General features: G+C 60.6%; 3 protein-coding genes across 7 annotated transcripts in view; 2 read left to right on the top strand and 1 right to left on the bottom strand.

Moving 5' to 3' along the window:
• The window catches only part of DOT1L (DOT1 like histone lysine methyltransferase), a 70,416-nt gene extending 59,926 nt beyond the window's left edge, over nucleotides 1–10,490 (top strand). The window contains exons 24-29 of one of the 2 annotated variants that reach the window (XM_030935654.1): nucleotides 273–856; nucleotides 1,257–1,462; nucleotides 3,338–3,402; nucleotides 4,090–5,034; nucleotides 5,622–6,249; nucleotides 7,636–10,490. In XM_030935654.1, the coding sequence (XP_030791514.1) occupies nucleotides 273–856; nucleotides 1,257–1,462; nucleotides 3,338–3,402; nucleotides 4,090–5,034; nucleotides 5,622–6,214 (2,393 nt within the window). In that variant the 3' untranslated portion in view covers nucleotides 6,215–6,249; nucleotides 7,636–10,490. The remainder of the gene's footprint in view (nucleotides 1–272; nucleotides 857–1,256; nucleotides 1,463–3,337; nucleotides 3,403–4,089; nucleotides 5,035–5,621; nucleotides 6,250–7,635) is intronic. The other variant, XM_010374862.2, reaches the window with a different exon arrangement.
• A 537-nt stretch (nucleotides 10,491–11,027) lies between these two features.
• Nucleotides 11,028–14,908, bottom strand: LOC104671394 (pleckstrin homology domain-containing family J member 1). Of its 3 annotated transcripts, none has more exons than XM_030935657.1 (6): nucleotides 14,388–14,908; nucleotides 14,107–14,174; nucleotides 13,946–14,012; nucleotides 12,034–12,124; nucleotides 11,882–11,945; nucleotides 11,028–11,768 (listed from the first exon to the last, which is right to left on the bottom strand). In XM_030935657.1, exons 1-6 carry the CDS (start codon nucleotides 14,479–14,481, stop codon nucleotides 11,703–11,705), a joined length of 450 nt encoding a protein of 149 aa, XP_030791517.1. In that variant the 5' UTR covers nucleotides 14,482–14,908; the 3' UTR covers nucleotides 11,028–11,702. The 3 variants fall into 3 exon arrangements, with proteins under 3 accessions (XP_030791517.1, XP_030791518.1, XP_030791516.1); XM_030935658.1 differs by having other exon boundaries at nucleotides 14,107–14,117; nucleotides 14,388–14,888; XM_030935656.1 differs by lacking the exon at nucleotides 12,034–12,124 and having other exon boundaries at nucleotides 13,946–14,174.
• Nucleotides 14,909–15,053: 145 nt separating this feature from the next.
• SF3A2 (splicing factor 3a subunit 2) lies at nucleotides 15,054–27,732 on the top strand. 2 transcript variants are annotated; one of them, XM_010374861.2, is made up of 9 exons: nucleotides 15,054–15,139; nucleotides 22,143–22,305; nucleotides 23,270–23,341; nucleotides 23,459–23,505; nucleotides 24,481–24,590; nucleotides 25,788–25,837; nucleotides 25,917–26,057; nucleotides 26,633–26,701; nucleotides 26,804–27,732. In XM_010374861.2, exons 2-9 carry the CDS (start codon nucleotides 22,180–22,182, stop codon nucleotides 27,599–27,601), a joined length of 1,413 nt encoding a protein of 470 aa, XP_010373163.1. In that variant the 5' UTR covers nucleotides 15,054–15,139; nucleotides 22,143–22,179; the 3' UTR covers nucleotides 27,602–27,732. The 2 variants fall into 2 exon arrangements, with proteins under 2 accessions (XP_010373163.1, XP_030791519.1); XM_030935659.1 differs by lacking the exon at nucleotides 15,054–15,139 and adding an exon at nucleotides 15,625–15,768.
• Nucleotides 27,733–27,935: the final 203 nt, after the last annotated feature.

The following is a 27,935-nucleotide window of genomic DNA, read 5'->3' on the forward strand; positions in this document are numbered from 1 at the left end:
AGGGCACAGGCAGCCCAGATGGTGGGAGGAGGCACAGGGTCAATCCTGAGCCCTGAGCTTGCCCAGAGAGCCTTGTGGTTCCACCCCAGAGGGGCCATTTTCAGACTCCAGCCCTGCTCCCCACTTCCCTGCCTCTCCTGGAGCCCACAGAGCTCCTGGAGGGTGGTGCTCCCACAGCCTGGCTTTCTCTTTGGCGCAGTGGGGCCCAGCATCCGCCCCTGTGGACTGAGCCTGTCCTGTGTTCCCTGACACCCCCATGTCCTTCCTGGCAGGCTTCTCCTATGCTGGCTCTGTGGCCATCAGCGGGGCCTTGGCGGGCAGCCCGGCCTCTCTCACACCTGGAGCCGAGCTGGCCACCTTGGATGAGTCCTCCAGCTCTGGGAGCCTTTTTGCCACTGTGGGGTCCCGCAGCTCCACACCACAGCACCCCCTGCTGCTGGCACAGCCCCGGAACTCGCTCCCGGCCTCTCCCGCCCACCAGCTCTCCTCCAGCCCCCGGCTTGGTGGGGCTGCCCAGGGCCCGCTCACCGAGGCCAGCAAGGGGGACTTGCCCTCAGATTCCGGTTTCTCAGATCCTGAGAGTGAGGCCAAGAGGAGGATCGTGTTCACCATCGCCACTGGTGCGGGCAGTGCCAAACAGTCGCCCTCCAGCAAGCACAGCCCCCTGACCGCCAGCGCCCGTGGGGACTGTGTGCCGAGCCACGGGCAGGACAGCCGCAAGCGCGGGCGGCGGAAGCGAGCATCGACGGGGACGCCCAGCTTGAGCGCAGGCGTGTCCCCCAAGCGCCGAGCCCTGCCGTCCGTCGCTGGCCTTTTCACACAACCTTCAGGGTCTCCCCTCAACCTCAACTCCATGGTAAGGACGGGGACCGGCGGGGCTGGGGAGCACGGCCTGTGAAAGAAAGACCAGAGGGAAGTGGGGGCTATGACTGAGTCTGGCTGTTGTCCAGGCATCTGCAGCCTGGCAGCCTGGGAGGAAGCAGCCGACAGCTGCCTGCAAGCTTCTTCATCCTTGGCTGTGGGGCCTTGGTGGGGGTGGGCACGTGAGGAGGAGGTGTGGGGGGCTCTGGGATTGTGGGGTCGTGTGTGAGGACCGGGAGGAACCAGGATGGGGGCTGCACTGGCCACTGGGCAGGGCGTCAATTTCCTCAGGAAACCCTGGGGTACAGATAGGAGCCTCCTGGGGCCGTGGGGCTCTCTTGCCTTGGGGTCCCAGGTCTGTGGTGTGTGCATCCGCTGTGTCTGTCTGCCCTCAGGTCAGTAACATCAACCAGCCCCTGGAGATTACAGCCATCTCGTCCCCCGAGACCTCCCTGAAGAGCTCCCCTGTGCCCTACCAGGACCACGACCAGCCCCCCGTGCTCAAGAAGGAGCGGCCTCTGAGCCAGACCAATGGGGCACACTACTCCCCGCTCACCTCGGACGAGGAGCCAGGCTCTGAGGACGAGCCCAGCAGCGCCCGGCGAGTCCAGGGGCCTGGAGGGGGACAGGGCCTGGCAGCAGGGGCAGGAGGTGCCTGCTCACCGTGTGCATGTGTGGGTGGGGAGGACTGGCAGGCTCTGAGGGGGTGCCCTGGACGGGAGGGAGGCATCTGTTTAGTGAAGGGCCTCCCCGCAGGTCCTGGGCCCTGTTCCGGGCAGGGCTGGCCTCCCGGGCCATTCGGGAGGGGGGACACGAGCAGGGCCACCAGTTAGAAGAGTCAGGCCAAGGAGGAGGAGCTGAGTGCAGCAGGAGGGAAGTTTCAGCAGTGACGCGTCTGGGGGTCTCATCCACATGTCTCGCCCAGTGTATTACAATGGCTTTATTAGATAAAATTCACATATTATATTCTCCATTTAAAGTGTGCAACATTACCACTGCCTAAATCCAGAACCTTCCATCATGTTCTGAGAAAATCTCATCCCCTTGGAACACTCACTCCCCATCCCCTCCCCAGAGCCCTTGGCACCCACCCCCACCCTACTTTCTGTCTTCACGAATCTGAGGGCTCTAGGGACCTCCTAGGAGCGGAATCACACAGGATGTGTCCTTTTGTGTCTGGCATCTCAGCAGGACGTCCTCAAGGTGCATCCTCGGCCCCTTTCGTGGCTGAGTGGTGCTCTGCCATCCATCCGCCCATTGCGCTGGCCTTGCTTACCCTTGGCGGTTGTGAGCAGCGCTGCTGTGGCCACGGGCGTGCATGTTTCTGTTCGGAAGCAAGTTTCCCGTTTCCTGGTGCCTGGGCAGAGGTGCTGGGTGGCCCAGCCCCCTGTGCGCTCCAGCAGCCGCACCATTCCACCCTGCCACCACGGGTGCATGAGGGTCTGAGGTCCCCACATCGGCACCACACTGAATTTCTTGTTTTGATTCTACCCATCCGAGTCGTTGTGAAATGACATAACGTTGTAGGGTTTTTTGCTTTTTTTTTTTTTTTTTTTGAGACACAGAGTCTTGATCTGTCGCCCAGGCTGGAGTGCGGTGGCGCAGTCTTGGCTCACTGCAACCTCCGCTTCCTGGGTTCAAGTGATTCTCCTGCCTCAGCCTCCTGAGTAGCTGCAGCTACAGGCACACGCTACCACCATGCCTAGTTCGTTTTTTTTGCTTTATAGAGACAGGGTTTTGCCATGTTGCCCAGGCTGGTCTCAAACTCCTGGCCTCAAGCATTCCACCTCCCTCTGCCTCCCAGCATGCTGGGATTATAGGCGTGCACCATCATAGCCAGCCCTAAGTGTGCTTTTGGTGGTGTTCTAAGTTAATTCATTTTGCTCCTTTCCCACAGGTACATGCACGTGTCACATAAAAAACATCCTAGCACTTGGGTGCTCTTTTTGCATTGGGATTGCTCAGCTTAGTGGTTTCCAGGATCTTTGGGAATTCGTGTGTCCTTGGTGTGTTCTTGGGACACTGGATCAAAGCGACCCCATGCAGTGTGTGGTTGGGTGTGGCTTCATGTGCTGACCTGCAATGCTGTGGCATTGTTTGCCACCGGAGGCGCCAAGGTCTAAGGGGGGCAGGGAGATGGAGGTAGGGAGAGAGCTGTGTCTGGGATTCTCACACTTCTGTGTGCTGGGAAATTGCTTCTCCCATTCAGCTGCCGTACCTAATCTCTTGGCTCCTTGTCCCAGGAGAGGCCCTGGAGCCCCTGCCAGGACAGTGCCTTTGTGGCGCAAGGGGGGTGGATCCCAGGGCCCAGCCGCCCAGTCGAGGCCTGGCCCAGGGTGGCTGCATGGATCCCGTCTGGGCCCGGTGCTGCTTGCTCACTGCCTCCCAAGCTCCCGGGGCTGTTGGCTTTCAGTATGGGTGTCGTTCTTAGCATACAACTGGGTTTCAAGCATTAATGACCTTTTTTTCTTAACAGAATTGAGAGAAAAATTGCAACAATCTCCTTAGAAAGCAAATCTCCCCCGAAAACTTTGGAAAATGGTGAGTAACAAGTGTTTGGGGCGTGGCCAGGCCTGTCCATGCAGCCGTGGTGCCTGGTCAGTGCTGCTGACCCACTGGCTGGCCCGCTGCGTAGTGTCCTGCGTGGGTGCCAACAGCTGGGACGCTGGGCTTCCAGAACTGCCTCTGGGAGGCCCAGGGCCTCCGCAGATGCGCCGTGCTCCCGCAGCGGGTGGCTGACCTGCGGGGATCGCCACCTTGGGTCCCATTTCCTTTGCACCCTGGCCTTCCCCCCAAGTGGTGCCTGCTTTCATGCCCCGCCCTGCCTGCGTCCTCGGTGAAGTCCCTGACCTGGTCTGGGGCAGCCCTACCTTACCTCCCAGAGGCCTGCTGGCCTCAGCATTTTCCCCAGAGCTAAGGGAGAGCTCATCCTACATGGCCTTCTCTGAGATCCGCTTCAGCTGCCTCGATCCTGTTCTCTGCCCTCCTGACCCGTCCCGTCCCATCCCCTGCCATGTCATCCTGTGCTGTACCCCTCCTGTCCCATCCCATCTTGTCTCCTCCCATCCCCTTCCCTTCTGTCCTGTCCCTTCCTGTTCTTTTTGGCATCTTCAGTGTCTGTGGCCTGCCTGCAGAGTTGCCTGTGCCGTGGCAGCAGCCCCAGTCAGCCTCGTGGGTAGCCCAGGCAGGTGCTCTGGGCTCACGACCTCTGCCTTTCCTCTGTGCCAGGTGGTGGTTTGGCGGGAAGGAAGCCCACGCCTGCGAGCGAGCCAGTCAACAACAGCAAGTGGAAGTCCACTTTCTCGCCCATCTCTGACATTGGCCTGGCCAAGTCTGCAGACAGCCCGCTGCAGGCCAGCTCTGCCCTCAGCCAGAACTCCCTGTTCACGTTCCGGCCCGCCCTGGAGGAGCCCCCTGCCGATGCCAAGCTGACCACCCACCCCAGGAAAGGCTTTCCCAGCTCTCTGTCGGGGGCTGACGGACTCAGCCCGAGCACCAACCCTGCCAACGGCTGCACCTTTGGCGGGGGCCTGGCCGCGGACCTGAGTTTACACAGCTTCAGCGATGGTGCTTCCCTTCCCCACAAGGGCCCCGAGGCGGCCAGCCTGAGCTCCCCGCTGAGCTTCCCCTCGCAGCGTGGCAAGGAGGCCTCGGACGCCAACCCTTTCCTGAGCAAGAGGCAGCTGGATGGCCTGGCTGGGCTGAAGGGCGAGGGCAGCCGCAGCAAGGAGGCAGGGGAGGGCGGCCTGCAGCTGTGCGGGCCCACGGACAAGACCCCACTGCTGACTGGCAAGGCCGCCAAGGCCCGAGACCGCGAGCTCGACCTCAAGAATGGCCACAACCTCTTCATCTCCGCTGCGGCCGCGCCTCCCGGAAGCCTCCTCAGCGGCCCCGGCCTGGCCCCGGTGGCGTCCTCCGCAGGCGGCGCGGCGTCCTCCACCCAGACGCACCGGCCCTTCTTGGGCCCCTTCCCGCCGGGACCGCAGTTTGCGCTCGGCCCCATGTCCCTGCAGGCCAACCTCGGCTCCGTGGCCGGCTCCTCCGTGCTGCAGTCGCTGTTCAGCTCTGTGCCGGCCGCCGCAGGCCTGGTGCACGTGTCGTCCGCTGCCACCAGACTGACCAACTCGCACGCCATGGGCAGCTTTTCCGGGGTGGCAGGCAGCACAGTTGGAGGTAGGCAGGGCGGCTGCCCCCGCGCCCCCGCCGGCGGCCCCTTCCTTTGCAGGTTTCCTTCCACGCTCTCTGGCGCCAGGAGCTGAGCTGCAGGTCCCCTCGTGCTGGCTGCTCCCCGCCGTCCCGGCACGGTCGCGAACCCCAGTCCTGTGGGGAGAGGGCTCACGCTGAGTCCATGTGTCTTGGGTTCTTTGGTTGTAACCGCGTCCCTCTTGTTTTCAGAAGGCCACGGCGCGCAGGGCCACCAGAGCATTACTTTCTCCCGTGGAGGTCACCTGCTAAGTGTGGCCGCCCGGGCTCTGGAAGGCTCTGGGAGCTGGTGTTGGGTAAGAGCGAGTCCCCGCAGTTCCTGCCCAGACAGGGCGGAGAGGAGCCGCTGGGGGAGCGGCCTGGCCTTGGGGCTGCTGCGGGGCGGGCGGCCGGAGGGCGGGCCACCACGAGCCTGGCCAAGCCGCTGTTTGCGCTTGGTGCCCGCACGCGCCCGGCGCCTCCGTTTCGCTTCCCTTTTTGTGAGCCTGCGGCTGCTTCTCTGCGCTTGCCTGGATGCTGCCGCCTGTTGAAGCTGCGTTTTTCTCTCCTGTTTGCAGGTGTCTTTAACCACGCGGTGCCTTCCGCCTCTGCTCATCCGTTTGGAGCCCGTGTCGGCCGCGGGGCTGCATGTGGCAGTGCCACGCTGGGCCCGAGCCCGCTGCAGGCGGCGGCCTCTTCCTTTCAGGCCCCGGCCTCGGTTGAGACCCGGCCGCCCCCTCCGCCTCCGCCTCCCCCGCTGCCCCCGCCTGCGCACCAGGGCCGGCCCCCCGCGGGGCCTCCCGTCCTCCACGCCCCGCCTCCACCTAACGCCGCCTTGCCTCCTCCCCCAACGCTGCTGGCCTCTAACCCTGAGCCCGCGCTTCTGCAGAGCCTCGCGTCCCTCCCGCCTAACCAAGCTTTCTTGCCCCCCACCTCTGCTGCCTCTCTGCCGCCTGCTAACGCCTCTTTGTCTATCAAGCTCACCTCCCTCCCGCACAAGGGCGCTCGCCCCTCCTTCACGGTGCACCACCAGCCCCTGCCCCGGCTGGCCCTGGCCCAGGCCGCGCCCGGGATCCCGCAGGCCAGCGCCACGGGGCCGTCCGCGGTGTGGGTGTCCCTCGGCATGCCGCCTCCCTATGCCGCGCACCTTTCGGGGGTTAAGCCGCGATAAAGACCTTGCTTAGCTAGCAGTGCGTATTGTGTAAGGTAAGGCCAGAGCCCCGCGCGGTGGCTCACTCCAGACACTGAACTGTCCTTCCTTTGGCAGAGAAGGTGGCCACAGGGCTTGGCAGAAGTCCCGGGGGTCCTGAGAAGGGAAAAGGGAGAGAGCCAGGGAGACCAGGGAGATGGTCGCGCGAGAGGGACTGCAGGACGGGCACCAGCCGTGGAGTGGCCTGAGTGTGTTGGGTTCCAGCTGCCCGCAGCTGGGTCCCTGTGGTGATGCCGCAGGACTGAGGCCAGCCCTGGGGGCAGCTGTGCCAGCCCCTGTGGGTGAGGCTCACGGGGTGCCGGGCCAGGGGGCTGGGGGCTCTAGCTCCTAGAGCGGCCTCCAGGGCTCCATCTGCACCAGGTGCAGGTCACTCATGACAGGTGGCATGGCTTGGTGCTGTTCTCCAGGCGTCCAGCGTGTAGCAGGCACGGTGCTGGCTGCAGAGGTCCTGGGGAGCCAGGGTGGCTGGATGGATGCCTCTGGTCGGGGCTGTCTGGCTGGTGGCCTCAGATACCCCTCATAGGGAGCCAGTGAGGCCCCTGGTGCCCCACCTGCCTGGGGGCTGATGGGTTCCTGGCGGGGTCGAGAGGCAAGCTCTGTGCCCTGTGTGTTGGGGCTCCCTTGCTAGACATGGCTGATGGCGGCCACACTGCTCTGTGGTTGTGGCCCACAGCCAGGGGCTTTCAGCCGCTCCGATGTCAGCACCGCGTTGGGCGGGTGAGTGTAGATCGTGTCCACCTTCGAGACCAGGAGGAAGTTGGAGGCAGGAGTGATTTTGATGACGTGAGGCCTTGAGGGAATGTCCTGTCCACTCCTCCCCTGGGAGTCTGTGGAGACTCTGGCTGCTGACCCGGGGACCACGTGGTGTGCCCGGCAGCGCAGTGCGGAGGTGCCCTCTGCTCGTCCCTGGCCTTCTGCCTCGGGGGGGAGCCCTGGGACGAAGGCCTTCCTGAGCGAGTCCAAAGCCCGCCGGGCAAGGAGAGGAGGACTGGGAGCCAGGAGCCAAGGCGGAGGCCGTGGCCGGGGCTGGTCGGCCAGGCGGGTCGGTGCGGGCACCTGCGGGCTGAACAAGCTATGCTGGGTCTCGTAGGAGATGAGCTGCAGGTAGGGTGGCTTTAGCTGAACTCGGCTGTGTGTCTCCTTTGGAGGAATGCCGGAGCTTGGCCTGCGTGTCCAGGTGTCAGGCTCCCTGGGTCTGCCATGGGGCACGCCCATCATCTGTTGCGGTTAGAGGGAGCTGGCACTATGCCTGTCATGGTGCTGGCCCCAGGTGGCCTGCGTGCTCATGGGAGGCCTCGGTCCCCAGCCTGGGTGAGTGTTGGGCTCCCCCAGGCGCGATGGTAACCTCAGATGGTCGCTCTTCCCACTGTGCCCTTCTGCAGGTAACTAGGATTTCTACCTCAACCGCGAGACCTATGCAAGGACGGTGTGGACCAACTCGCGCCCGTGGCATGGTGCCCACCGGCCTGCCGGGCTCCCACCCCTGGATGGCAGAGGCGAGGATGGATGGGAGCTCCACTGTGAATCGGCGGCGCACGCCGCAGGAGGCTGGGACTGGTCCAGTTTGTACTGTCGATAGTTTTAGATAAAGTATTTATCATTTTTTAAAAAGTGTAAACAATTCTGACTTATTTTATTCCATCTAAGTGGTAAAAGGCAACCTATTGAGAAATATAAATATCTATATATGAGAGATCTATATAAAGACACGTGTCTGCAGGGCGGGCCCGCCAGCGGATTCGCCGACAGCCTGCCCCGGTGCTATCTCGTCCCCAGGCCCGCGCCTGCCTCCACCCGCTTGGTGCTGACTAGACGCTGACAACGCCGAACCCCGTTCTCAGAAACGCCGCCCGGCCAGCTCCCCCGACGCACTGCTCCCGTACCAAAGGCAGGCCCGTTGCCACCACATTCCTCGGAGGCCCCGGCCGCGGCCTGAGCCCCTTCCTGAGCCCCTGGCGCCTGCCCTGAGCTCTTCACCTTTACCCCGGCACTGTGAACCCTTAGACTGTTCACCCTCCGGGGCTTGGGTCGCGCCCTTGCACGAGAATGGGTCTGCGCGGTGGCGTAGCTGGCCGCGTGCTGTGCGATGGTGCTGTGAGGACGGCGCAGGCACGTTTAACAAGTGCATTTACTTTTGTATTTCTCGGCTGTCCATGGCTCGCAGCGTGCCCCGCGATGTGGGGCAGGCCTGTTGTGGGTCCGTTGGTGTTTCTGTACAGGAGAGAGTCACACTAATGAGTGGCAGTATTTTATAGAGATGTGATGAGAATTTATAAATTTCATAGATTTGACAGCTTTTATTTTTAGATGGTATAATGCACAGTGAAGAGGAAAAAAAAGCGAGGGGAAAAACCTTATTTATTCAAACAGTGCACAAAGTGGCCCCAGGGTTGGCCACCACCCCAGACCCCTCAGTTGCAGCTCCCAGCAGCCCAGACAGAGCTGCCGGCGCCCCTGCCTGCCCCACATCCCCTTCCTGTCAGGGTCATGCCTGGCACCCGTCCCTTGAAGCCTGTGGTGGCTCTCCCAGTTGCTGTGGATGTGGTGGGGCCGGGGTGCACTGCTGAAGCCTGGCCTCTCTGGCCTTAGGCCCTGGGGTGATGTCGGCCCCCCACTCTGCAGCCTGGGGGGTGCCTAGGACTGGGTGTGGAAGGAGAGGCGCTGAGGCCGGGGTGTGGCAGGCAGGCAGGGCCACTCTGGTGCTTCGGGAGCCCTGCAGTCGGCCTGGGTTGTCTGGGGAGTGGTGGGAGTGTCTCCAAGTGCCCTCCTTGGAGGATGGGATCTGGGAGTCCGAGCTGCCCACACCTGATCCCGGGCTGTGTGGCACTCCCTGAGCCCACCTTCTCAAGTGCTTGCCCCTGTGAGGTGGCATCCGGGAGCCCCTTCCCCAGGGTGCCACAGATCCACCCTCCAGGTGTCAGCCCTGCGTTCCGGTTCCCAAGGGCAGGATGGACACACATCATGTCCCTACCACGTTTTCCTAGCACGTGGCCTCCAGAGGGAGCCGAGGAGGAAAGGCTTCTGTGGTTGCTAGGTGGGCAAGTCCTGTGTGGGAGGGCCTGGAAGACCCCTGCTTGTGCCTGGTGGGGGGATGCTGCCTCCCCCTGGCCCCCAACAACCTCTCAGACCCCCGTCCCCCAGTATAGTTGAGTTCTGAAGATGGTGCTCCAGACCTGTCCCTTAGGTGGCGCCCAGCGCCTTCCCCGCCCCACGTTGGTGCTCTCAGCTCGAAGGTGCTGTGCCTCTGCCTGAGCCCCAAGCCCTGAGCCTGGCCTTCAGGACGGGCAGCCCGCTCCATGTCGCCATGGGCCCGATATGCTGCAGGGTTGATGGCAGAGAAGGCATGGAGTCCCTGGTCTAGAATAAGACACATTCTTTAAACACTGTATCACTTCTGCCTCCCTCTAGGGGACAGTGGCAGTCCGGGTGCCACCGCGGGTCCTGCAGATGGGCCATGCAGGGCTCCTGCCCACGTCCACACACAGACGACTGTGTGCTCAGGGCGCACACTGGGTCTTGGAGCCACTGGCCCAGGCAGAAGTCTCCTTGAGCCCACTGGGTCACATGCGTGTCACCACACGTGAACTAGTGTGGTGCTGCCTGTGGACACTCTCCTGTTCTGAGCCCTGGACCCGTGTCCCTCTTGGGCACTCCCAGACTGAGGGGGGGGGGTGTATGGCAGGTGGCGGGATGGCTGTGGAGCCTGGTGATCTTGGAGCCTGGTGCTGGCACCTGGTCTGAGTTTCCATGGGCAGCCGGCGGGGACCTGTGCTGCTGCTGCTGCTGCTGACTGTGGGCAGGCGGGCGGCGCCTGGGAGTGGCTCTTGCTCAGGAATTGATAGGAACCCTAATGACTAGGACACCCCCTCCTTGGCCCACGAGGTACACACGGTGACTTATTTAAATGACTTCCCCCTTAATTTATCTGCCCCCAAGACGCGTCAGTCTGTTCAGTGGTCAGCAGGGGACCCCCCCCCGCCCGCCAGCTGACTGCCCTCGTCATCGGTGGTCAGATCCTCCCCCCCCCCCCCCCCCCCGCCAAAACAACACGCTGCTGGTCTGTGTCAGCCTTTGTAACACGCGGGAGGCTCTGCTGTGTCTTTCTGGTGAACTGTATTTGGATTGCGCGCATTGTCACGGTCCGCCCCCGGGCTGCGGGCGCCCCTCCCTCTGGGCACCCCTGCATTCTGCATCCCCACCTCTAGACGCTGTAATAAACAGACCGTTTTCACTTGGACCTGGTGTGAATGGCAGCCTTTCTTCTGGGTGGTATGAGGCATCTCCTGGTGGTGAGAGGCCCTGGCTAGTGTCATCGCTGAAGCAGGGGGAGTGGAGGGCCTAGGGGTGCTCCTAGCAGAAGCTCCAGGGGCTGACACCAGGATACCCTGGCCTTGGGGAGGCTTATGACTGCGCCAGGCCACAGGCAAACTGTCTTCTGACGAACGAAAAACCAGATCTGCAACCCCAATGACATGAGCAGAGTCCTTTTCACACCAGATGGACCAAAGCCAGCCAGCCCAGGCCCCAGCCACACTCCGGGAGGACCCATGAATGCCAGAGGCGGGACCCCAGGTCACCACAGGATTCCTGATAACACACAGCAGCCCCGTTCTCCCCAGGCCTGTGTCCCAGCTTCCACCTGTCCTGGCTGGGGATTCCAGCTCTCCCCTCAGTGCAGGGGGCCCAGCCCCTGCCTCTCAGGACCCCGAGCTTTACTTCCCTTGGGTGGGGGCTCCCCAGCTGCCCCTCCCTTCTCCTTCACTTCACCGCCATCCAGTGTGGAAAAGAGGTACCTTTATTTGAACAGGACAAGCACCCTGACTCCAGGGCAACCACTTCCCCAGGTGCACAGCCAGGGCCCTGCTGTCTGCAGGAGAATTCACAGCTGGTGGGGGCTCGTCCCCCATGCCATTCACAGCTTTATCTGGCTCTGTACATTCATCAGTGGGGGCAAGGCGCCACGCCACCAGCCCAGGGGCTCGCCAGGCCCTGGGTGCACACAACTCAGGCAGGGCACCCATGGGAGGGCGTGTATCCTGCAGCAGCACTTGGCACCAGGTGCCAGGCCAGTCAGGTGGGTCCTGGGGCCCCGGAAAGGGCAGCTTGCTGGGCAGTTTCACAAAATGCAGCCCCTGCCCACACCCAGCTGGCTTCAGGCTTTGGATGTCTCTGAAACAGAAACCTCCCACTGAAATCCAGGTGTGATGGCTGGATGTGACGGCTCATGCCTGTGACCCCAGCGACTTGAGAAGCTGAGGCAGGAGGATCACGTGAGTCCAGAAGGTCAAGGTCACAGTGAGCTGTGGCACCACTGCACTGTAGCCTGGGCAACACAGTGAGACCCTGATCCAAAAACCAAAAACCAAACAAAATCCAGGCATGGCCAAGCGACTCACGGCTGGGCAGGGCCAGTCCTGTCCAGCGGCACGCCGACTGCCATGCCCTGCGCTCATGCCTGCAAGCCACTCAGCTGGAACCTGGCCTCCTCGGATATGCCGAACTGCTCCAGGGGGTCCTGTGGGGTGGACAGGTGGCCATTAGCCAAGGCCGGAGGACTGCCTCTGCCACCTGCAGCCCCACCCCAGCCACCTGCAGCCCCGCCCCGGCCCTCTGCAGCCCTGCACACACCTTGCCTGTCACCTTCCGGATTTCATTCCTGTAGAAGACGAGGCTTCTCCGCATGAACTCGTAGCTGGGGAAGAGGGTGGCACAGGGTCAGCTGCCTGCTCTGCATGGCTGCTGTGCCCACCCCAGCGGTGCCCACCACCGCCTGGCCCCACCTGGCCTGACGCAGAGCCTCCATCCACTCCTGACACTGCTCCTCGCTGCTGCACTCAAAGTGGTACTTCCTCTCAGGGTCCTCGATGAAGCCTGGGGAAGGAGCACCTGTGGTCGGTCCTGCCCAAAACCACAGGAGCAGCTTCCTCTTGCCACTGCCCAAAACTGTTCCTCCTCTGGCCCCCACAAAGATGTGTTCATGTCCTGAACTCTCAGAACCAGTGAGTGTGACCCTGTATGGAAATACGGTCTTGGCAAATAAACTAGTGAAAATGAGGTTGTCGCCAGACACACTGGCTCACGCCTGTAATCCCAGGACTTTGAGAGGCTGAGGTGGGAGGATTGCTTGAGCTCAGGAGTTCGAGAGCAGCCTGGGTGACATAGCAAAATCCCCGCCTCTACAAAAACAAATGAGCCGGGTGTGGTGGTGGGGCCTTGTAGGCCCAGCCATTCCGGAGTCAGAAGTGGGAGGATCGCTTGAGCCAAGGGGGTTGAAGCTGCAGTGAGCTGTGATCACGCTACTGCACTCCAGCCTGGGAAACAAAAGATTCTTCTCAAAAATTAAAAAAAAAAAAAAAAAAAAAAAGAGGACCGGGTACAGTGGCTGGAGCCTGTAATCCCAGCACTTCGGGAGGCCAAGGCAGGATGATCACCTGACGTCAGGAGTTCGAGACCAGCCTGGCCAACATGGCAAAACGCCGTCTCTACTAAAAATACAAAAATTAGCTGAGCATGGTGGTGCACGCCCGTAATCCCGGCTACTTGGGAGGCTGAGGCAGGAGAATCACTTGAACCCTAAAGGGGGAAGTTGCAGTGAGCCTAGATCACGCCACTGCACTCCAGCCTGGGCGACAGAGCAAGACCCTGTCTCAAAAAATAAATAAATAAAAAAGTAAAAAGCGGTTGTCAGGGTGGGCCCTAAATTCTGCTTGGCATCTGTGTAGAAGGGGAAATGTGGGCACAGATGTGATGCAGGGAGGACAAGCTGACACTTCCACAAACCAAGGAACCTGGAGGATGCTGGCCGCCACTAGAAACTGGGAGATTCCCCTCGGCCTCAGAAGGACCCAGCCCCACCAACACCTTCATCTAGGACTTCTGGCCTCCAGAACTGTAGAGAACGTTTCTGATATCTAAGCCATCTGACCTGTGAAGTTCTGACAGCCACTCTGGCAAACCAGCAGGGACTCCATCTTTCCCCGCAGAAGGGAATCTCTTAAGACCCAGGAGAGGCCGGGCGCGGTGGCTCAAGCCTGTAATCCCAGCACTTTGGGAGGCCGAGACGGGCGGATCACGAGGTCAGGAGATCGAGACCATCCTGGCTAACACGGTGAAACCCCGTCTCTACTAAAAATACAAAAAACTAGCCGGGCGTGGTGGCGGGCGCCTGTAGTCCCAGCTACTCGGGAGGCTGAGGCAGGAGAATGGCGGGAACCCGGGAGATGGAGCTTGCAGTGAGCCGAGATTGCGCCACTGCACTCCAGCCTGGGCAACAGAGCGAGACTCCGTCTCAAAAAAAAAAAAAAAAAAAAAAAAAAAGACCCAGGAGAACACCCTCCTCTCACTCCCCCTACCCCCACCTAATGCTAGACCCATGCTAGTTGTGGCAGTTGGGAAACGCTTTGGGTGGGGCTGGCCCAGCCTCTCTGTGAGTACAGCCTGGGCCCACAGGGAAGAAAGAGCAGAGTCTGGAAGGGACCCAAGCTTAAGTGGACTTGGCAGGTGGGCAGGATGGTGCCCGCCAGGAGAACCTGACCTTGAGCTGCCCGTGGACAATGCATTCTTATATCTGAGGAGGGTGGCGCCAGGTTGGGGACACAGAGGAGGCCTTGAGCGCCTGGGGAGGGGACAGTTGCAGCGCTGCTGGTGCCCTGGGCTGCGGGAGGCGCCGCTGGCTTCCCTAGCGCCACTCACTGATGGAGAAGGCGCTGGGCTCTTCCCGGATGACTCTGCAGCGCTCCAGCAGCAGGGCTCCGACGGGCTGGAGGAGACACGGGCGCCGGGACGGAGCGGTGAGCACCTGGCCTCCGCGGGGCCCAGCCTGGGACCCGCCCGCGCGCCCTCGACGCCCCTACCTCGGCCTCGTCTGTCCGGAAGTAGAAGAGGAAATTCACCACCAGCTTCACCAGCCGCCGCTTCAGCACTGCGGGCACAGCGCGCGCTCAGGGACGCAGGCAGCCCCCGCCCGGACCCCGGCCTCCCGCCCCCGGCGCCCCGACCCGGAATCCGGCCTCCGGCACCCGCGCCCGGACTGCGGCCCCGGTCTCCCGCCCCGGGCCCCCGGCACCCCCGCCCCGGGCTCCCGGCCCCGGCCTCCCACCCCTGGCACTGTCCCGGTCTCCCGGGTCCCGCTCACCGCTGCCCTTCTTGGGGCCCCTCATGCCCAGCTCGGCCGCCATCTCGGCCGGCTGCCGGGACAGCGCCTGCAGCTCCTTCTCGTTGTACCGCATGGCTTCTCGGGGAACGGGAACCTGGACCGCGCCCTCCCGGCCGCCGTCCCCGTTCACGCCGGGGCCGGCGCCAAAAAGGTCTCAGGGCGCAGACACGGAAGCACGGCCGGGGCTAGTGCGCCTGCGCACTTTTGGCCGGCCATGCCGCCAGTCTCCAGTGCGTGGCGCTGGCGACATGGGGCGGGCGGGGGGGGGGCGGTGCACGGATTGGTAGCGGAGACGGACAGTCGTTACATAACCATTAAACTGAAATAAACCAGACCAAGGTGGAACAGCATCAAGGCACCCCCGCGATGGCTAGCACCCCTTCCTAGAGCGGCCAGGCACAGGCAGAGGGAGCGATAACGTCTCCCGTAGAGTGTTAGCCGCCCCTCGCGAGTTAGCCCAGCGCGGCCGCAGCAGACCAAGGGTTCGTTGGGAGCGTTGTGCGCACGCGCGGTTTGCCTTCCTGGCCTCGCGTTGAGCCCCGCCCCCTCCAGCCCTTTCCCTCGCGCCTCCTGACCCTTCGACTCGCGCCGCTGGGTGGGCCGAGCATGCGCGCACCAGAGGGCCCGCCCCATTTGTCCCGGAAGTGCTTTCTTTGCCCGCGACGCGCGTGCGCCGAACGAAGTCTTGGCGGTGGCGGATCGAGGAGGCGATAACGCGGCCTCAGGCTCTGGTGAGGAGTGGAGCCGGTTGAGGGCGGCGGCCGACGCGGATCGGGGGTTCCCTGGGGAAGAGCGGACGTAGGAGAGAGGAGCTTGCGACAGGCCGCGGGCCGAGGGGCGGTCGGCGCCGTCGCTCCCCTCCCTCCTCCCGTGAGCATCCGGCCTTGTGCATCCTGTAGGCCCCGCGCTGGGCGGGCCTGGAGGGTCGGGCCCGGAGGGTCGGGCCCGCTCGGAACTCTATTTCCAAACTCCTGTTGGGAGGCCGCGCGCGGGGGCTCACGCCTGTAATCTCACCACTCAGGGAGGGCTTGGCGGGAGGATCGCTTGAGTGCAGGAGTTCGAGACCAGGCTGGACAACACAGGGAGACCCCATCTCTACAAAAAATTTTTAAAATTAGCCAGGAGTGGTGGTTGCTCCTGTAGCCCCAGCTACTCGAGAGGATCGCTTGATCCCGGAATGTCGAGGCTGCAGTGAGCCATGATCGCAACTACACTCCAGCCTGGGCAACAGAACAAGACCCTGTTTCACAAAATGAAAAAAACAACTAAGACTCGTTGGGATCAGATCGGGATCACGGCTGAAATGGTTTGGGCCTCCTTCCTTGTAGCCGAGAACGCTTCTGCATGCTAATCTATACCTGTGAGTTCACTTGGGGCTCTGTGATATAACTCCTGTGAGCCTCATTCCTCTTAAAACGGAGTGACAGCTTCAACACCATGCCAAAGGCGACCAGAAAACGTTAGCTGGCCCCATTTTGCGGGTGCACACCGCCGTGACCGTTGTTCGTGTGTATCCTTGGAGAACACCAAACAGCCAGGGGGAGCTCTGGAAAAGAGGTTGTTTGCTAGGTTTGACAAGAGAATGGTGTTGCCACCAAAAACTAATTCCTTCCCGCTGGTCCGGTCCCAGGTCCCGGAGGCCACCTTTCCTCAATTCTTAAGCTCATTTCCCCTGGTCGTTGTCAGTTTTTTGTCTCTCTGTTTGTTTGTTTTGAGACAGTGTCTTGCTCTGTCACCCAGGCTGGAGTGAGTGCAGTGGTGCAATCACAGTTTACTGCAGCCTCAAACTCCCATGCTCAAGCCATCCTCCTGCCTCAACCTCCCGAGTAGCTGGGACCACAGGTGCTCACCACCATGCCCGGCTGATTTTTGTATTTTTTTGTAGAGACGGAGTTTCGCCATGTTGCCCAGGCTGGTCTCGAACTCTTGACCTCAGGTGATCCACACCCCTACAGCCTCCCAAAGTGCTAGGATTACAAGCATTAGCCAGTACACCTGGCTCTTTTTTCTATTTTTTTTTTTTTTTTTTTTTTTGTAGAGATGGGGTTTTGCCACTCTGTTCCCTGATTTTTACCTTAGTAAATAACATACTTCTTCTTGGATTTATCAATTTGTAGATATCACCTGCTGATTTCTTGTCACTGCTGTTGAGATCTTCTCCCTCCCATCCACCCACTGCACCTTCGCCTTCCATATCCTGGATGAGTTTCTGTCATGAGCACAGTTGGTCATTGGTTGTATTTTCTAAATAAGATGCAAAATGTTGTTGGCTGCTCAGGGCTGGGTGTGGTGGCTCACGCCCATAATCCCAGCACTTTGGGAGGCCAAGGCAGGTGGATCACGAGGTCAGGAGATTAAGACCCCCCTGGCTAACATGGTGAAACCCCATCTCTACTAAAAATACAAAAAAATTAGCCAGGTGTGGTGGCGGGCGCCTGTAGTCCCAGCTACTTGGGAGGCTGAGGCAGGAGAATGGCGTAAACCCGGGAGGCGGAGCTTGCAGTGAGCTAAGATCACGCCACTGCACTCCAGCCTGGGAGACACAGCAAGATTCCATCTCAAAAAAAAAAAAAAAATACATATCTATATATATATTTAGTTGGTTGCTAAAACAAGTAATGTGTTCAACTGGGTTTTTGTTATAGCATTCTATTTTCCCTAAAGCTAATTAACTTTGTTTTTACTGTTACCTTTCTTTTCCCTACTGTTTGTTTATTTTTCCACAAAGCTCCAGCATCTCATACCTATCAGTTGTGTTTTGCACAGGTTTAAATAAATTGATCTCCCCCTCACCACTTCCCTCCAAGACCCCCGTATGCTCTTCCTCCAAATTGGACGGGTTGTGCTCTGCCTGGAAGTGGAGCTGGTGTCCCAAATCTTCCTGTCCTTGCTGCCCTGTGCTGACCTCTGTTCCCAGTGTGGCCATCTCTTCCTCTTCCTGCTGTCAGGGCAGAACTTCTGGGAGCTTTGGAAGAAATAGATGATTTTTTTTGGGGATGGGGGAAGTCCTTGATTGTCTGAAAATGAGTTTATTTACCCTCATAGTTAGAAATTTGGTGGGGTATAAAAATCTAGATTGAAAATCCATATTTGTAGGCCGGGTGCGGTGTCTCACACCTGTAATCCCAGCACCTTGGGTGGCCGAGGCGGGTGGATCACCTGAGTTTGGGAGTTTGAGACCAGCCTGGCCAACCCGGCGAAACCCCATCTCTATTAAAAGTATAAAAATTAGCCGGGCGTGTTGGCGGGCACCTGTAATCTCAGCTACTCAGGAGGCTGAGGCAGGAGAATCGCTTGAACCTGGGAGGTGGAGGGTGCAGTGGAGCCAAGATCGAGCTACGGCCTGGGCGACAGAGCAGGAATCCATCTCAAAAAAAAAAAAGAGAAAAAAATCTGTATTTGCTCAGAACCGTGAAAGCATTGTTTTCAGTGCGGTTCTCGAAAGATGGGTTCCTGTGCTGGTTTCTGATCTTTTCTGCTGAGTTTTCTTTGTCGAGTGGAAGCTGCACATCTTCCTGGGTGGTGTGCGGCGTGGCGTGAAATTCCCTGGTCTCCTCGTTCCCTGGGGTCTGTTTATTTTCTGATCTTGGTGAGTCCTTGGTATCTGGACAGTTTGGTTCCTTTAGTCCTGGGTTTTGTTTTTGTTTTGAATTTTCTTGTTCTTACGTTATTTCTGTGATCATATTTTTCTTTTTTTTTTTTTTTTTTTTTTTTTTTGAGATGGAGTCTCGCTCTGTCGCCCGGGCTGGACTGCAGTGGCCGGATCTCAGCTCACTGCAAGCTCCGCCTCCCGAGTTTACGCCATTCTCCTGCCTCAGCCTCCCGAGTAGCTGGGACTACAGGCGCCCGCCACCTCGCCCGGCTAGTTTTTTGTATTTTTTTTAGTAGAGACGGGGTTTCACCGTGTTAGCCAGGATGGTCTCGACCTCCTGACCTCGTGATCCGCCCGTCTCGGCCTCCCAAAGTGCTGGGATTACAGGCTTGAGCCACCGCGCCCGGCCCATATTTTTCATGTTTTATTTTGTTGGGTACTTTTTCTGTTCTCATTCTGGAATGTCGTCTAGGTTCTTGCTTTTCCTCCTGTTTTTTTCGACTCTTGGCTTTCCTTTATGAAAGATTTGTTTGGCTCGGCTTCCAACTCTGGTATGGAATGTTTTGTTTGGATCGTCCCGTCTGTATTGTTCAAGGGCTTTTGGTTTTAATTCAACTTGGTCTCATTCAGCGTCCCTTTCTGGTTTTGTGGTGCAGCGGTTCCCTCAGTAACGCAGGAGGGCGGCAGCAATCTCTTACTGGGATTCCCGTCAGTCTCTTTGTTCTCAGATGTGTGTGTTTCTCTTTAAGAACGAAGCGGCCGGCAGCTCTGTGTGAGCGCCACTTCTCATCCGGGAGGCCAACTGCCCAGTGGTCTGGCGAGGAGCGGGGCTTTTCTTTGAGGTGTGGGGGACCCCGAATGTTCGTATTTGAGGATTCTTCCTCTCGTGCTGTTTCCCCAGAAAAGACTCCTGGCCTCCCCCTGGGCGGGGGAGCATCTGTGCTGGGCTGCCTGCCGCCTGAGCTGTGCTGCTCTTTTCAGCCTGACACTGGGCCCCCTTGCTCTGCTGGGCCTGTCTCTCTAACTCCAGAGGTCCTTTTGTGCCAGTTCTGCTGGGAATAAAGTTCTGATATACTCGAGGGTCGTGGGGGATCAGAGCGTGGGACCTTCCCCAGGCTGCCGCCACATTTCAGCGGCTGGGGAGGGACGGTGTGGGCGTTCAGTGGCTGCGATGGCTAGGCTTGGGATCAGATGGCTTCTGGTTTTTGGATCAGAGTTTTACTTCGTGAGTGGTTGCGTATTGGTCTGGGTTTGGGTTTCTGTGGGCCAGACTCCACCGGCGACAGCTCCCTGTGACAGCTGGAGCTTGTGTCCTGAGCCAGCCACTGGCCGCTGGGGTGTTCTGTCTGGCCAGTTTAAGAAGTAACTAGGCTCGCCCTAGATGGATTTGAACTCTTGGCTTTGTTAGCATTTTGCCATCTAAGTTCCTTTTCCAGGTCCTCCCAGCCATTGGGTCATTAGAACATTCTGGAAATGTCACTAAAATGTGATGGGAAATAAGTACATCAGGATAGGTTGGTGGCTCTTATTGTGGCCATCTGCACCTCTCCTGGCCTCAGAAGCTGCGCTGCCCCTTCCTGCGTGGAGGAGCGAAGTGCAGGTCACTCCTGAGGCTGAGCCCTGCTCCTCCCGGGCCCTGGGTCCTCCACAGACATGTCCCGCCATCTGTTCTTCTCTCTACCAGACACTGCTGGCCATAAGGACGCATGGGCGGGCGCTGTGGAGAGTGCAGGCTTGGGGGTAGAGACCAGTGATGGCTCTGCAGAGCTTAGCCTCAGAGTAGGGGCATGGTCCAGGAGGGGCCACGACCAGGGACAAGCAGGGCATTCGCATGCTGCTGAATTCTTTCATGATGAAAGGAACAGGCCGTCCTCCTGGGAGAGGGGAGCACTTGATGACTCCCCAAGATCTGTGTGTGGGAGTGCCTCCCAGCACCACGCCCCCGCCCCCGGGTTCTTGGGGTGCATCCGTGAAAGAAGGCTGATTCCCTGCCTTCTTGCATGTTCCCCCCCAGCGAGGGCTTGGTTCCGTGCTGAGGTGCGTGGAGGACTGTGGTTTCTGTGAGGCGTGGAGAGGCAAGTGCAGCCGCGGCCTGGTGGGAGGCTGCTCGCTGGGCTCCCCACGCACATCCCCTGATATGAGTTTCATGTCGCTTGACCAGGAAATGCTTAAATGTCCTCCAGGGAAAAATTAGGCACTTCATGAACCTTTCGGGCGGCACCCACACAATCCCGCCCACCTGTGCGCCATCCGGAGACAGAGCCTCCCAGGCAGTTGTCAGCTGGTAGCAGGGACGGTGGGAGTTGGCGTGGCCTCCGGCTGACGGCACCAGCACGGAGAGGATGCAGTTCTCCCTGGTCCTGAAGAATGCGTGGTCAAGAAGCCGGAGGCAGGGAGGGCTCCTCGGGGCCAGAGGGTGGCGTTCCCGGGAAAGGCCAGTCCTTCTGGTGTCACAGTCTCCTTTTTCACAATGGAATGTTCTTTGTTTTGTGAAGGGATGGCGATGGTCATGGTGGTGGTTTCTCGAAGTTTACGTGACAACACGTAAAAATGGGTATCTCTGGGTGGGCTTTTGTGATGTCTGAACTTGTGATGGGGCATCTCTGATGCTGCAGTGAGCTGGGAGGTCTGCCTCACCAGTCACCACGCTGGATCATTTTCATCAACTTGCCCAGGGAATAAAAACCGGGTGGGGAGGGGTCCTGGGCCCCCATAGATTAAGGGGTGACTTCAGGCCCCACCACAAGTCAGCAGCACAGCTGACCTGTCCCTCAGCGTGCCCCTGCACACCTGCGGCCACCGTGGCCTGTCCCTCAGCGTGCCCCTGCACACCTGCGGCCACCGTGGCCTGTCCCTCAGCGTGCCCCTGCACACCTGCGGCCACCGTGGCCTGTCCCTCAGCGTGCCCCTGCACACCTGCGGCCACCATGGCACATCACTGCAGATGGAGTCATTCAGATGACACGGCTGTATCAGCTTCTGGTTCTGGGGTCAGAGTCCAAACAGTCCACAGGGCTCCATTCCTTTTGGAGGCTCTGGGGCAGAACTCGTTTCCTGCCTTTCCCAGCGTCCAGAGGCACCCATGTCCCTCGCCTCGGGGCCCCTTCCTACCCGTTGACAGCCACAGCACAGCCTTTCTGACTCTCAGCCTCCCGCCTCCTCTCTTGAGGTCACCCAGGATCACCTGTCGTTTTAAGATCCTCAAGGACCCTGTGAGGATATGGGGCCCCCAGGTCACCCAGGGTCATCTCCTGTTTTCAGACCCTCAAGCCCACCTGTGCATCCTTTTTTGCCATGAGGGGACATGTTCACACGTCCCGGGGATTCGGATGTGGACATCTGTGGGGGGCTATCATTCCCTCGGTCTCCTGGGCCCCATCTCTCTGAGCTCACCCAAGGCTCTTAAACCAGGGCCCGGGGCCGACATTGAGCAGGCAAGGGGAAGAGTGCCAGGAGATGAGAGGAGGCTGCCTGGAGCTCAGGTTTGCATGGAGCCTGAAAGGGCGTGGGAAACCGTGGCAGGCCTGCGTCTGGAAGAGGGTGTTGGGGACTCAGCAGAGCCCTCCTGCGCCACAAGCAGATGTGACCGATCTCGCGGATGTTACCCAGTCAGGATGCAAAGATCAGTGTCCTCACCTCCCAACAAGTTTACAGCGAACCCAAGAGATAGAATTAGGTTGGGGACAAGTAAGCGTAGCCAACCAGAGAGGGAGTTCAGAGGAAGGCTTGAACACTGGGGGCTTGGGCAGTCCGGGATGGCTCCCTGGTGGTGGTGACTCGTTCGTAAGAATTTGGCCTTGTCTTCCCTTTATGCCTTCTCTGGGCTCCCCATTGCCATTTCAGGTCTCCAAGCCTTGGCACTCTGGGCTAGAGTGGCTTCCTCTCCATCCCTCACGTATGCTCATTTGGAGACAGGCTCCAGCTTCCTCGTGTCTGTGCCTGTCCACATTGGGCCTCGGCCTCCTGGAAGAGACTGGGTGCACTTTGGGGTGGCCCCCTCAGGGCTGGTTAGACCCTGGCTCTGGGAGTGCAGGGCGAGGGGCCGTCTCGCAGGCTGCAGCCTGGTGGCCTGGCCCAGGGAGGTCCCAGCAGCAGCCCCGAGTTCTGAGCCATCCTTCTCACGCTCCTCTTGGCCTCCACAGGTGTCTCCCAGTCTGCTAAAGCCCCAAGGCCGTCACCATGGACTTCCAGCATCGCCCTGGGGGCAAGACCGGGAGCGGGGGCGTGGCCTCCTCCTCTGAGAGCAACCGTGACCGCAGGGAGCGCCTCCGCCAGCTGGCCCTAGAGACCATCGACATCAACAAGGTGGGCCAGCCACCATGCAGCCGCCTGTGGCGGGGCTCGGCTTTCCAGGACAGCCCTGGAGAGGGTGCCAGAGGCTCTTCCTGGGCCTCCACCCAGCCTGGGCGATGCAGCCCCGTGTCCAGATGCTCCCCTGTTGCCCCGAGCAGCCACAGCTCCCTTCTGTCCACCTTAGAGAGCAGACCCTCTGTGGCTCTGAGCCCCGTGTGGAAATGTTTTGTTGTCTCCAAAACCTTCTGTTTTGCATCATTTAATTTTCTGGGAGTGGGGAGAGCTTATGTCACTCCAGCCAGATGTGGTGAAGGGCAGCCTTTGATTTTAGCTTGTGCAGAGGCAGGGATGAGCCGGGTCCCCTCAGCACCGTGGACATCGGGACTGGAGCACTCTCTGTGTACCCTGACCTGCCCCACGGACCTGGCCTGTGACAAGGGCTCTGTCACTGTCCCTGTCTTCCAGAAGAGGTCACGGGTGGAGGGGCTGCCCCAGCCACAGATGGTGGAGTTAGCCTTTGAACTCCAGCGTCTGAGACAAGAGGCATGCGCCCGGCTGCCCCGGCTTAGGGCCTGGAGATGGGCGGGTCTCTGGGCCTTCAGTGTAGCCCATTTGCTTTTCTTGTGCCTGTGTCTGCCTTGTGCCAACCACTGGCGTGGTGGCGTGGGCAGCGGACGGCTCCCTGCATCGGGAGTGACCAGGAGTGCTGTCCTGACTCTGCCTCCCTCTGACTCAGAACCACCAGGAAGGTGGTGCAGGGGGCTCCCTGGGAACCCCCGCTGCTCAGAGCCTGGGCCACAGCCCCAGGCGGTGACACCTGTGCTCACGAAGGCCTCCCACCAGATCCTCCATTTTCAGAAACGCTTGACCACCGTCGGGGACAGCCATGCCTGTACAGAAAGGGGATCCTGCCTCTGAGGGCCCTGACCGCAGCCAGCCTTGATCTGCCTAACGGGCGCCTGTTCTTCCCCTCCAGGACCCGTACTTCATGAAGAACCACCTGGGCTCTTATGAATGCAAGCTCTGCCTGACGCTTCACAACAATGAGGTGCGGCCTCTGCCCGGCTGCGGGCAGCTCGCGGCGGGCTGAGTGGCTGACGTCAGGGGGACCTGCCTGTGTCTGTCTGCCCGGCCCCGAGTCATGTGTGTTTCCTTTCCACTCCAGGGGAGCTACTTGGCACATACCCAGGGGAAGAAGCACCAGACCAACCTGTGAGTACCCCGTGCCCCTCTGATGCCTGGTGCTCCAGCAGCTGTCGGCTCAAGTCTCTGAGCCTCACGGGCCACTGCTCCACGGCTGGGAAGCCAGCCTGGCCTGGGCCTCCCTGGGCGCTGGAGTACGGTTTCTGGGGAGCATTAGAGAACAGAGGTGTGGATGGCTGAGGCAGGCAGATCACTTGAGGTCAGGAGTTCGAGACCAGCCTGACCAACATTGTGAAACTCCATCTTTACTAAAAATACAAAAATTAGGCTGGGCATGGTGACGCACACCTGTAATCACAGCTACTGTGGAGGCTGAGGCAGGAGAATCTTGAGTCTGGGAGGCAGAGGTTACAGTGAACCGAGATGGTGCCACTGCACTCCAGCCTGGGCGACAGAGCGAGACTCAGTCTTATTAAAAAAAAAAAAAAAGAAAGAAAAAAAGGCCGGGCGCAGTGGCTTACGCCTGTAATCCTAGCACTTTGGGAGACCAAAGCGGGCAGATCACCTGAGGTCAGGAGGGCAAGACTAGCCTGACCAACATGGAGAAACCCCATCTCTACTAAAAATAGAAAAAAAATTAGCTGGGCGTGGTGGTGCACGCCTGTAATCTCAGCTACTGGGGAGGCTAAGGCAGGAGAATCACTTGAACCCAGGAGGCGGAGGTTGCGGTGAGCTGAGATCGCGCCACTGCGCTCCAGCCTGGGCAACAAGAGCAAAACTCGGTCTCAAAAAAAAAAAAAAAAAAAGCAGAGGCATGGAGTTGCTGGAAGGACCCCAGCCAGGGACAGTGAGCATGACAGGAAGAGAACGTGCCTGTCCTATTCCTGTTCTCAGCCAAACCCCAGGGCCCCTCCCAGGCCCCTGGCCCTCCTCATCCCTCAGCTTGTAGTGAGCTCCAAGGTCAGGGGGCTTCTGGCACCTGGGCCCGTGGCCTTGGTGCCTGTGTGTGGAGGGGCCCCAGCACCACGTCCATCCTGCCTGCAGGGCCCGGCGAGCCGCCAAGGAGGCCAAGGAGGCCCCTGCCCAGCCCGCACCTGAGAAGGTCAAGGTGGAGGTGAAGAAGTTTGTGAAGATCGGCCGCCCAGGCTACAAAGGTGAGTGCCCGGAGCGGCGCTGGCCACAGCCGCTGCTGCTGCATGAATAGGTTCTTCGGGCTCCCGTGCAGGAGGCGCAGCCCTGAGACCCTCGTTCCTGAGCCGCTGCTTTCTGGCCTTGGTGGCCATCCCTCACCCACCTGCAGCCCCTGGCGTTGTGTCTGGGAGCTGTCAGGCTGAGCCTGGTAAGCACCCGTCTCACCCAGCGGCCCCCTTTCCCAGCTGAGCCACAGTCTGTCCCCTCCTGTCCGAGTGTTGTGGAAGCTTCTGGGGATTCTTGCCAAGCACAAGAGTGGAAGTGGAGGTGTGGTGAGCCCTGGCACCTTCCCCGGTTAACCTTGAAGCCTCTGAAGGAGGACAGGAAGAAGCGGCTGTTAGAGGCGGCTCCTCCGGGACCCTCAGCAGTGGGAATGGCAGGAGGTGACCTGGTTCAGAAAGCCAGGGAAGCGGCCAGGGTAGGAGAGACAGACTTGTGTCTGTAGGGTCAGGAAGGTGGGCACGCTACCTAGCAAGTGTTCTTTACGGAAGGTGGGGACAGCCTGTATGCCTGGCCTCCAGACAGGAGCCTGCAGGGCACAGGCCCTGGGGCAGGTGCACTGGGTGGACAAGGGAGGCTAGAGCGGCAGACTCCTGGTGGGGATGCCCTGACAGGTCCTGAGCTTGGGCTCTGGGCAGTGAGGAGGCGGAGGGCTTGTGAGTGTGCGTGCCTGAGGCTGTTTGGAGAGTGGCCAGGCCGTAGGTGGCCCAGCAGCCATTCTCGGGGTCCAGGCTGCTGAGCTCTGGTGGGAAAGGCATCGTCTCCCGCTCACCCATGGTGTTGGCCATGGTGTCGACCCTGTTCAGGTGGCCCCACTCTAATCCTAGAGCCCGGATGCCAAGGGCCCCTCCCTACCCAGCGGCCCCGACTCCTGCTGGGTAGTGTCCCAGCACCCTGGATGAAGGGCTCTGGGGATTGGGACAAAGGAGCACCACCCTCGGTCCCTGCCCGAGTGACTCCGCAGGTAGCTCAGCCCTGGCGCACCTGTGCCTTCACCTATACCAGAGTCCCAGAGCCTGGGCAGAGATTGATGGTTGCCCGGAGCCACAGGGCCTCCCCTGGGGTCTCGCCCTCGTTCAGTGGGTGGCATTAGCCCGCCCTGGTCCCTCAGCTTTGGGGAGGACAAATAGCCAGGGACCTGAGAGCTTTCTGTGTTGCAGTGACCAAGCAGAGGGACTCGGAGATGGGCCAGCAGAGCCTCCTCTTCCAGGTGAGATCAGGGGCTTGGGTGTGGGGGGTGGCCAAAGGCACCTGAAAGGCGGCACTGCCACCTGGCTGTGTCCCCACAGATCGACTACCCTGAGATCGCCGAGGGCATCATGCCACGCCACCGCTTCATGTCTGCGTACGAGCAGAGGATCGAGCCTCCGGACCGGCGCTGGCAGTACCTGCTTATGGCCGCTGAGCCCTATGAGACCATCGCCTTCAAGGTAGCATGGCTGCGGGGTCCCCTGGGCCCCCTGAGATGTGCAAGCCAGAAGGATCTGCACAGGCTGGGCAGGGCGCCCCTCCTGTCAGGCTGTGGGGTCCCCTGGGATCCCCGAGACGGAGCCAGAAGGGTCTGTGCAGGCCGGACAGGGCACCCCTCCCATTGGGCTTTGCGGGAGGGGGCCTGCTTGGGCTCCACTGTGCCCATGGAGAAGGGAGGCCGGCAGGGCTGAGCGCTGGGCCTGTGAGGCCTTCACCAAGTGACCTCACTTCTTGGTCCAGGCTGCTGGAGGGCTTCCCACAGCCTGTGCCCACGCCTGTACAAGGCAGCCATCAGGAAACAGTACAAACGGCGCCTGTCCAGGGCGGGGGCCAGCCGTGTGCTAGCATTGAGGCCAGGTCTGTGTCACTCCAGAACTGAACCCTGTGCCCATCGAAAGTCTTACCAGGCCGGGGCCTTCTCTTGGACTCCCAGGGTGGAGTCCGGGCCAGGGAGGCTAATGCCTCAGGGTCCCTGTCTGATGGCTGCCCTGAGGTCACAGGGACCAGGAGCCCTCTCTGTCTCCCGCCCTCCCAGGTGCCGAGCAGAGAGATCGACAAGGCGGAGGGCAAGTTCTGGACACACTGGAACCGGGAGACCAAGCAGGTGAGTGGCTAGCCCTGAGCTTGGCTCTTCCTGCCCAGCGCTGGTGGCCCTAGCCCCGCCCTAGCCCCGCCCTGCCTGCTGAACCTTTCTCTGTCTCTCTAGTTCTTCCTCCAGTTCCACTTTAAGATGGAGAAGCCCCCGGCTCCGCCCAGCCTCCCTGCCGGCCCCCCTGGGGTGAAGCGGCCTCCACCCCCGCTGATGAACGGTCTGCCCCCTCGGCCACCGCTGCCCGAGTCTTTGCCACCGCCACCGCCAGGAGGCCTACCTCTGCCACCCATGCCCCCCACGGGGCCTGCACCCTCAGGGCCCCCGGGACCACCCCAGCTACCCCCGCCAGCTCCAGGGGTCCACCCCCCGGCCCCAGTGGTGCATCCCCCCGCATCTGGCGTCCATCCCCCAGCTCCTGGGGTCCATCCCCCAGCTCCTGGCGTCCATCCCCCAGCCCCTGGAGTCCACCCACCAGCCTCTGGGGTCCACCCCCCAGCTCCCGGAGTCCACCCTCCAGCCCCCGGGGTTCACCCTCCAGCTCCCGGGGTCCACCCACCAGCCCCCGGAGTCCACCCACCAGCCCCTGGGGTTCACCCACCAGCCCCGGGGGTCCATCCTCCCCCATCAGCAGGGGTTCACCACCAGGCCCCAGGGGTACACCCAGCAGCCCCTGCCGTTCACCCTCAGGCCCCAGGGGTGCACCCTCCAGCCCCAGGGATGCACCCTCAGGCCCCGGGAGTCCACCCCCAACCTCCTGGGGTCCATCCAGCTCCTGGGGTCCACCCTCAGCCTCCTGGAGTTCACCCCTCAAATCCTGGGGTACACCCTCCAACTCCCATGCCCCCAATGCTGAGGCCCCCACTCCCCTCCGAAGGCCCAGGAAACATACCTCCCCCTCCCCCAACCAACTGAGCAGCTGCTCCCTCCCCCAGCAAGCCCAGCGCCAGGTGCTCCTGCCTTGTCCCACGGAGAAGGCTGCTCTTTTGTATGGCCCCCTGCTCATTAAACAGCCTTCCCTAGCCCTGAGTGCACTGATGTCCGCAGCGCTGCCCTCCCTTGTCAGTGCTGTGTGGGAGTGCCAGGCACAGCACCATCCCTGAGTTTGCGCCGACTGGGGAGGGCCTGGAGACACCTGTGGGAGGCCTGAGAGACAGCTGTACCTTGGAGGTGGCCTGGTGGAGGACAGACTCCACCAGCCAGCTAGGAGGGGGTCTGGGGTCCTGTCCTGGGGAGGGAAGAGCAGACT

The sequence above is a fragment of the Rhinopithecus roxellana genome, chromosome 8, assembly GCF_007565055.1.
Source record: "Rhinopithecus roxellana isolate Shanxi Qingling chromosome 8, ASM756505v1, whole genome shotgun sequence".
Lineage (NCBI taxonomy): Eukaryota > Metazoa > Chordata > Mammalia > Primates > Cercopithecidae > Rhinopithecus > Rhinopithecus roxellana.

What these genes read in the sequence shown, in the direction of transcription:
- LOC104671394 (XM_030935656.1), bottom strand. Translation starts at nt 14,481, where the DNA reads ATGCGGTACAACGAGAAGGAGCTGCAGGCGCTGTCCCGGCAGCCGGCC. An exon ending in GGGCCCCAAGAAGGGCAGCG is followed by an intron (nt 14,175 to 14,387) that starts GTGAGCGGGACC and finishes CTGTGCCCGCAG; the next exon opens with TGCTGAAGCGGCGGCTGGTG. An exon ending in GCCCAGCGCCTTCTCCATCA is followed by an intron (nt 11,946 to 13,945) that starts GTGAGTGGCGCT and finishes CCTCTTCCCCAG; the next exon opens with CTACGAGTTCATGCGGAGAA.
- SF3A2 (XM_010374861.2), top strand. Translation starts at nt 22,180, where the DNA reads ATGGACTTCCAGCATCGCCCTGGGGGCAAGACCGGGAGCGGGGGCGTG. An exon ending in AAGAAGCACCAGACCAACCT is followed by an intron (nt 23,506 to 24,480) that starts GTGAGTACCCCG and finishes TCCTGCCTGCAG; the next exon opens with GGCCCGGCGAGCCGCCAAGG. An exon ending in AGCAGAGCCTCCTCTTCCAG is followed by an intron (nt 25,838 to 25,916) that starts GTGAGATCAGGG and finishes GTGTCCCCACAG; the next exon opens with ATCGACTACCCTGAGATCGC.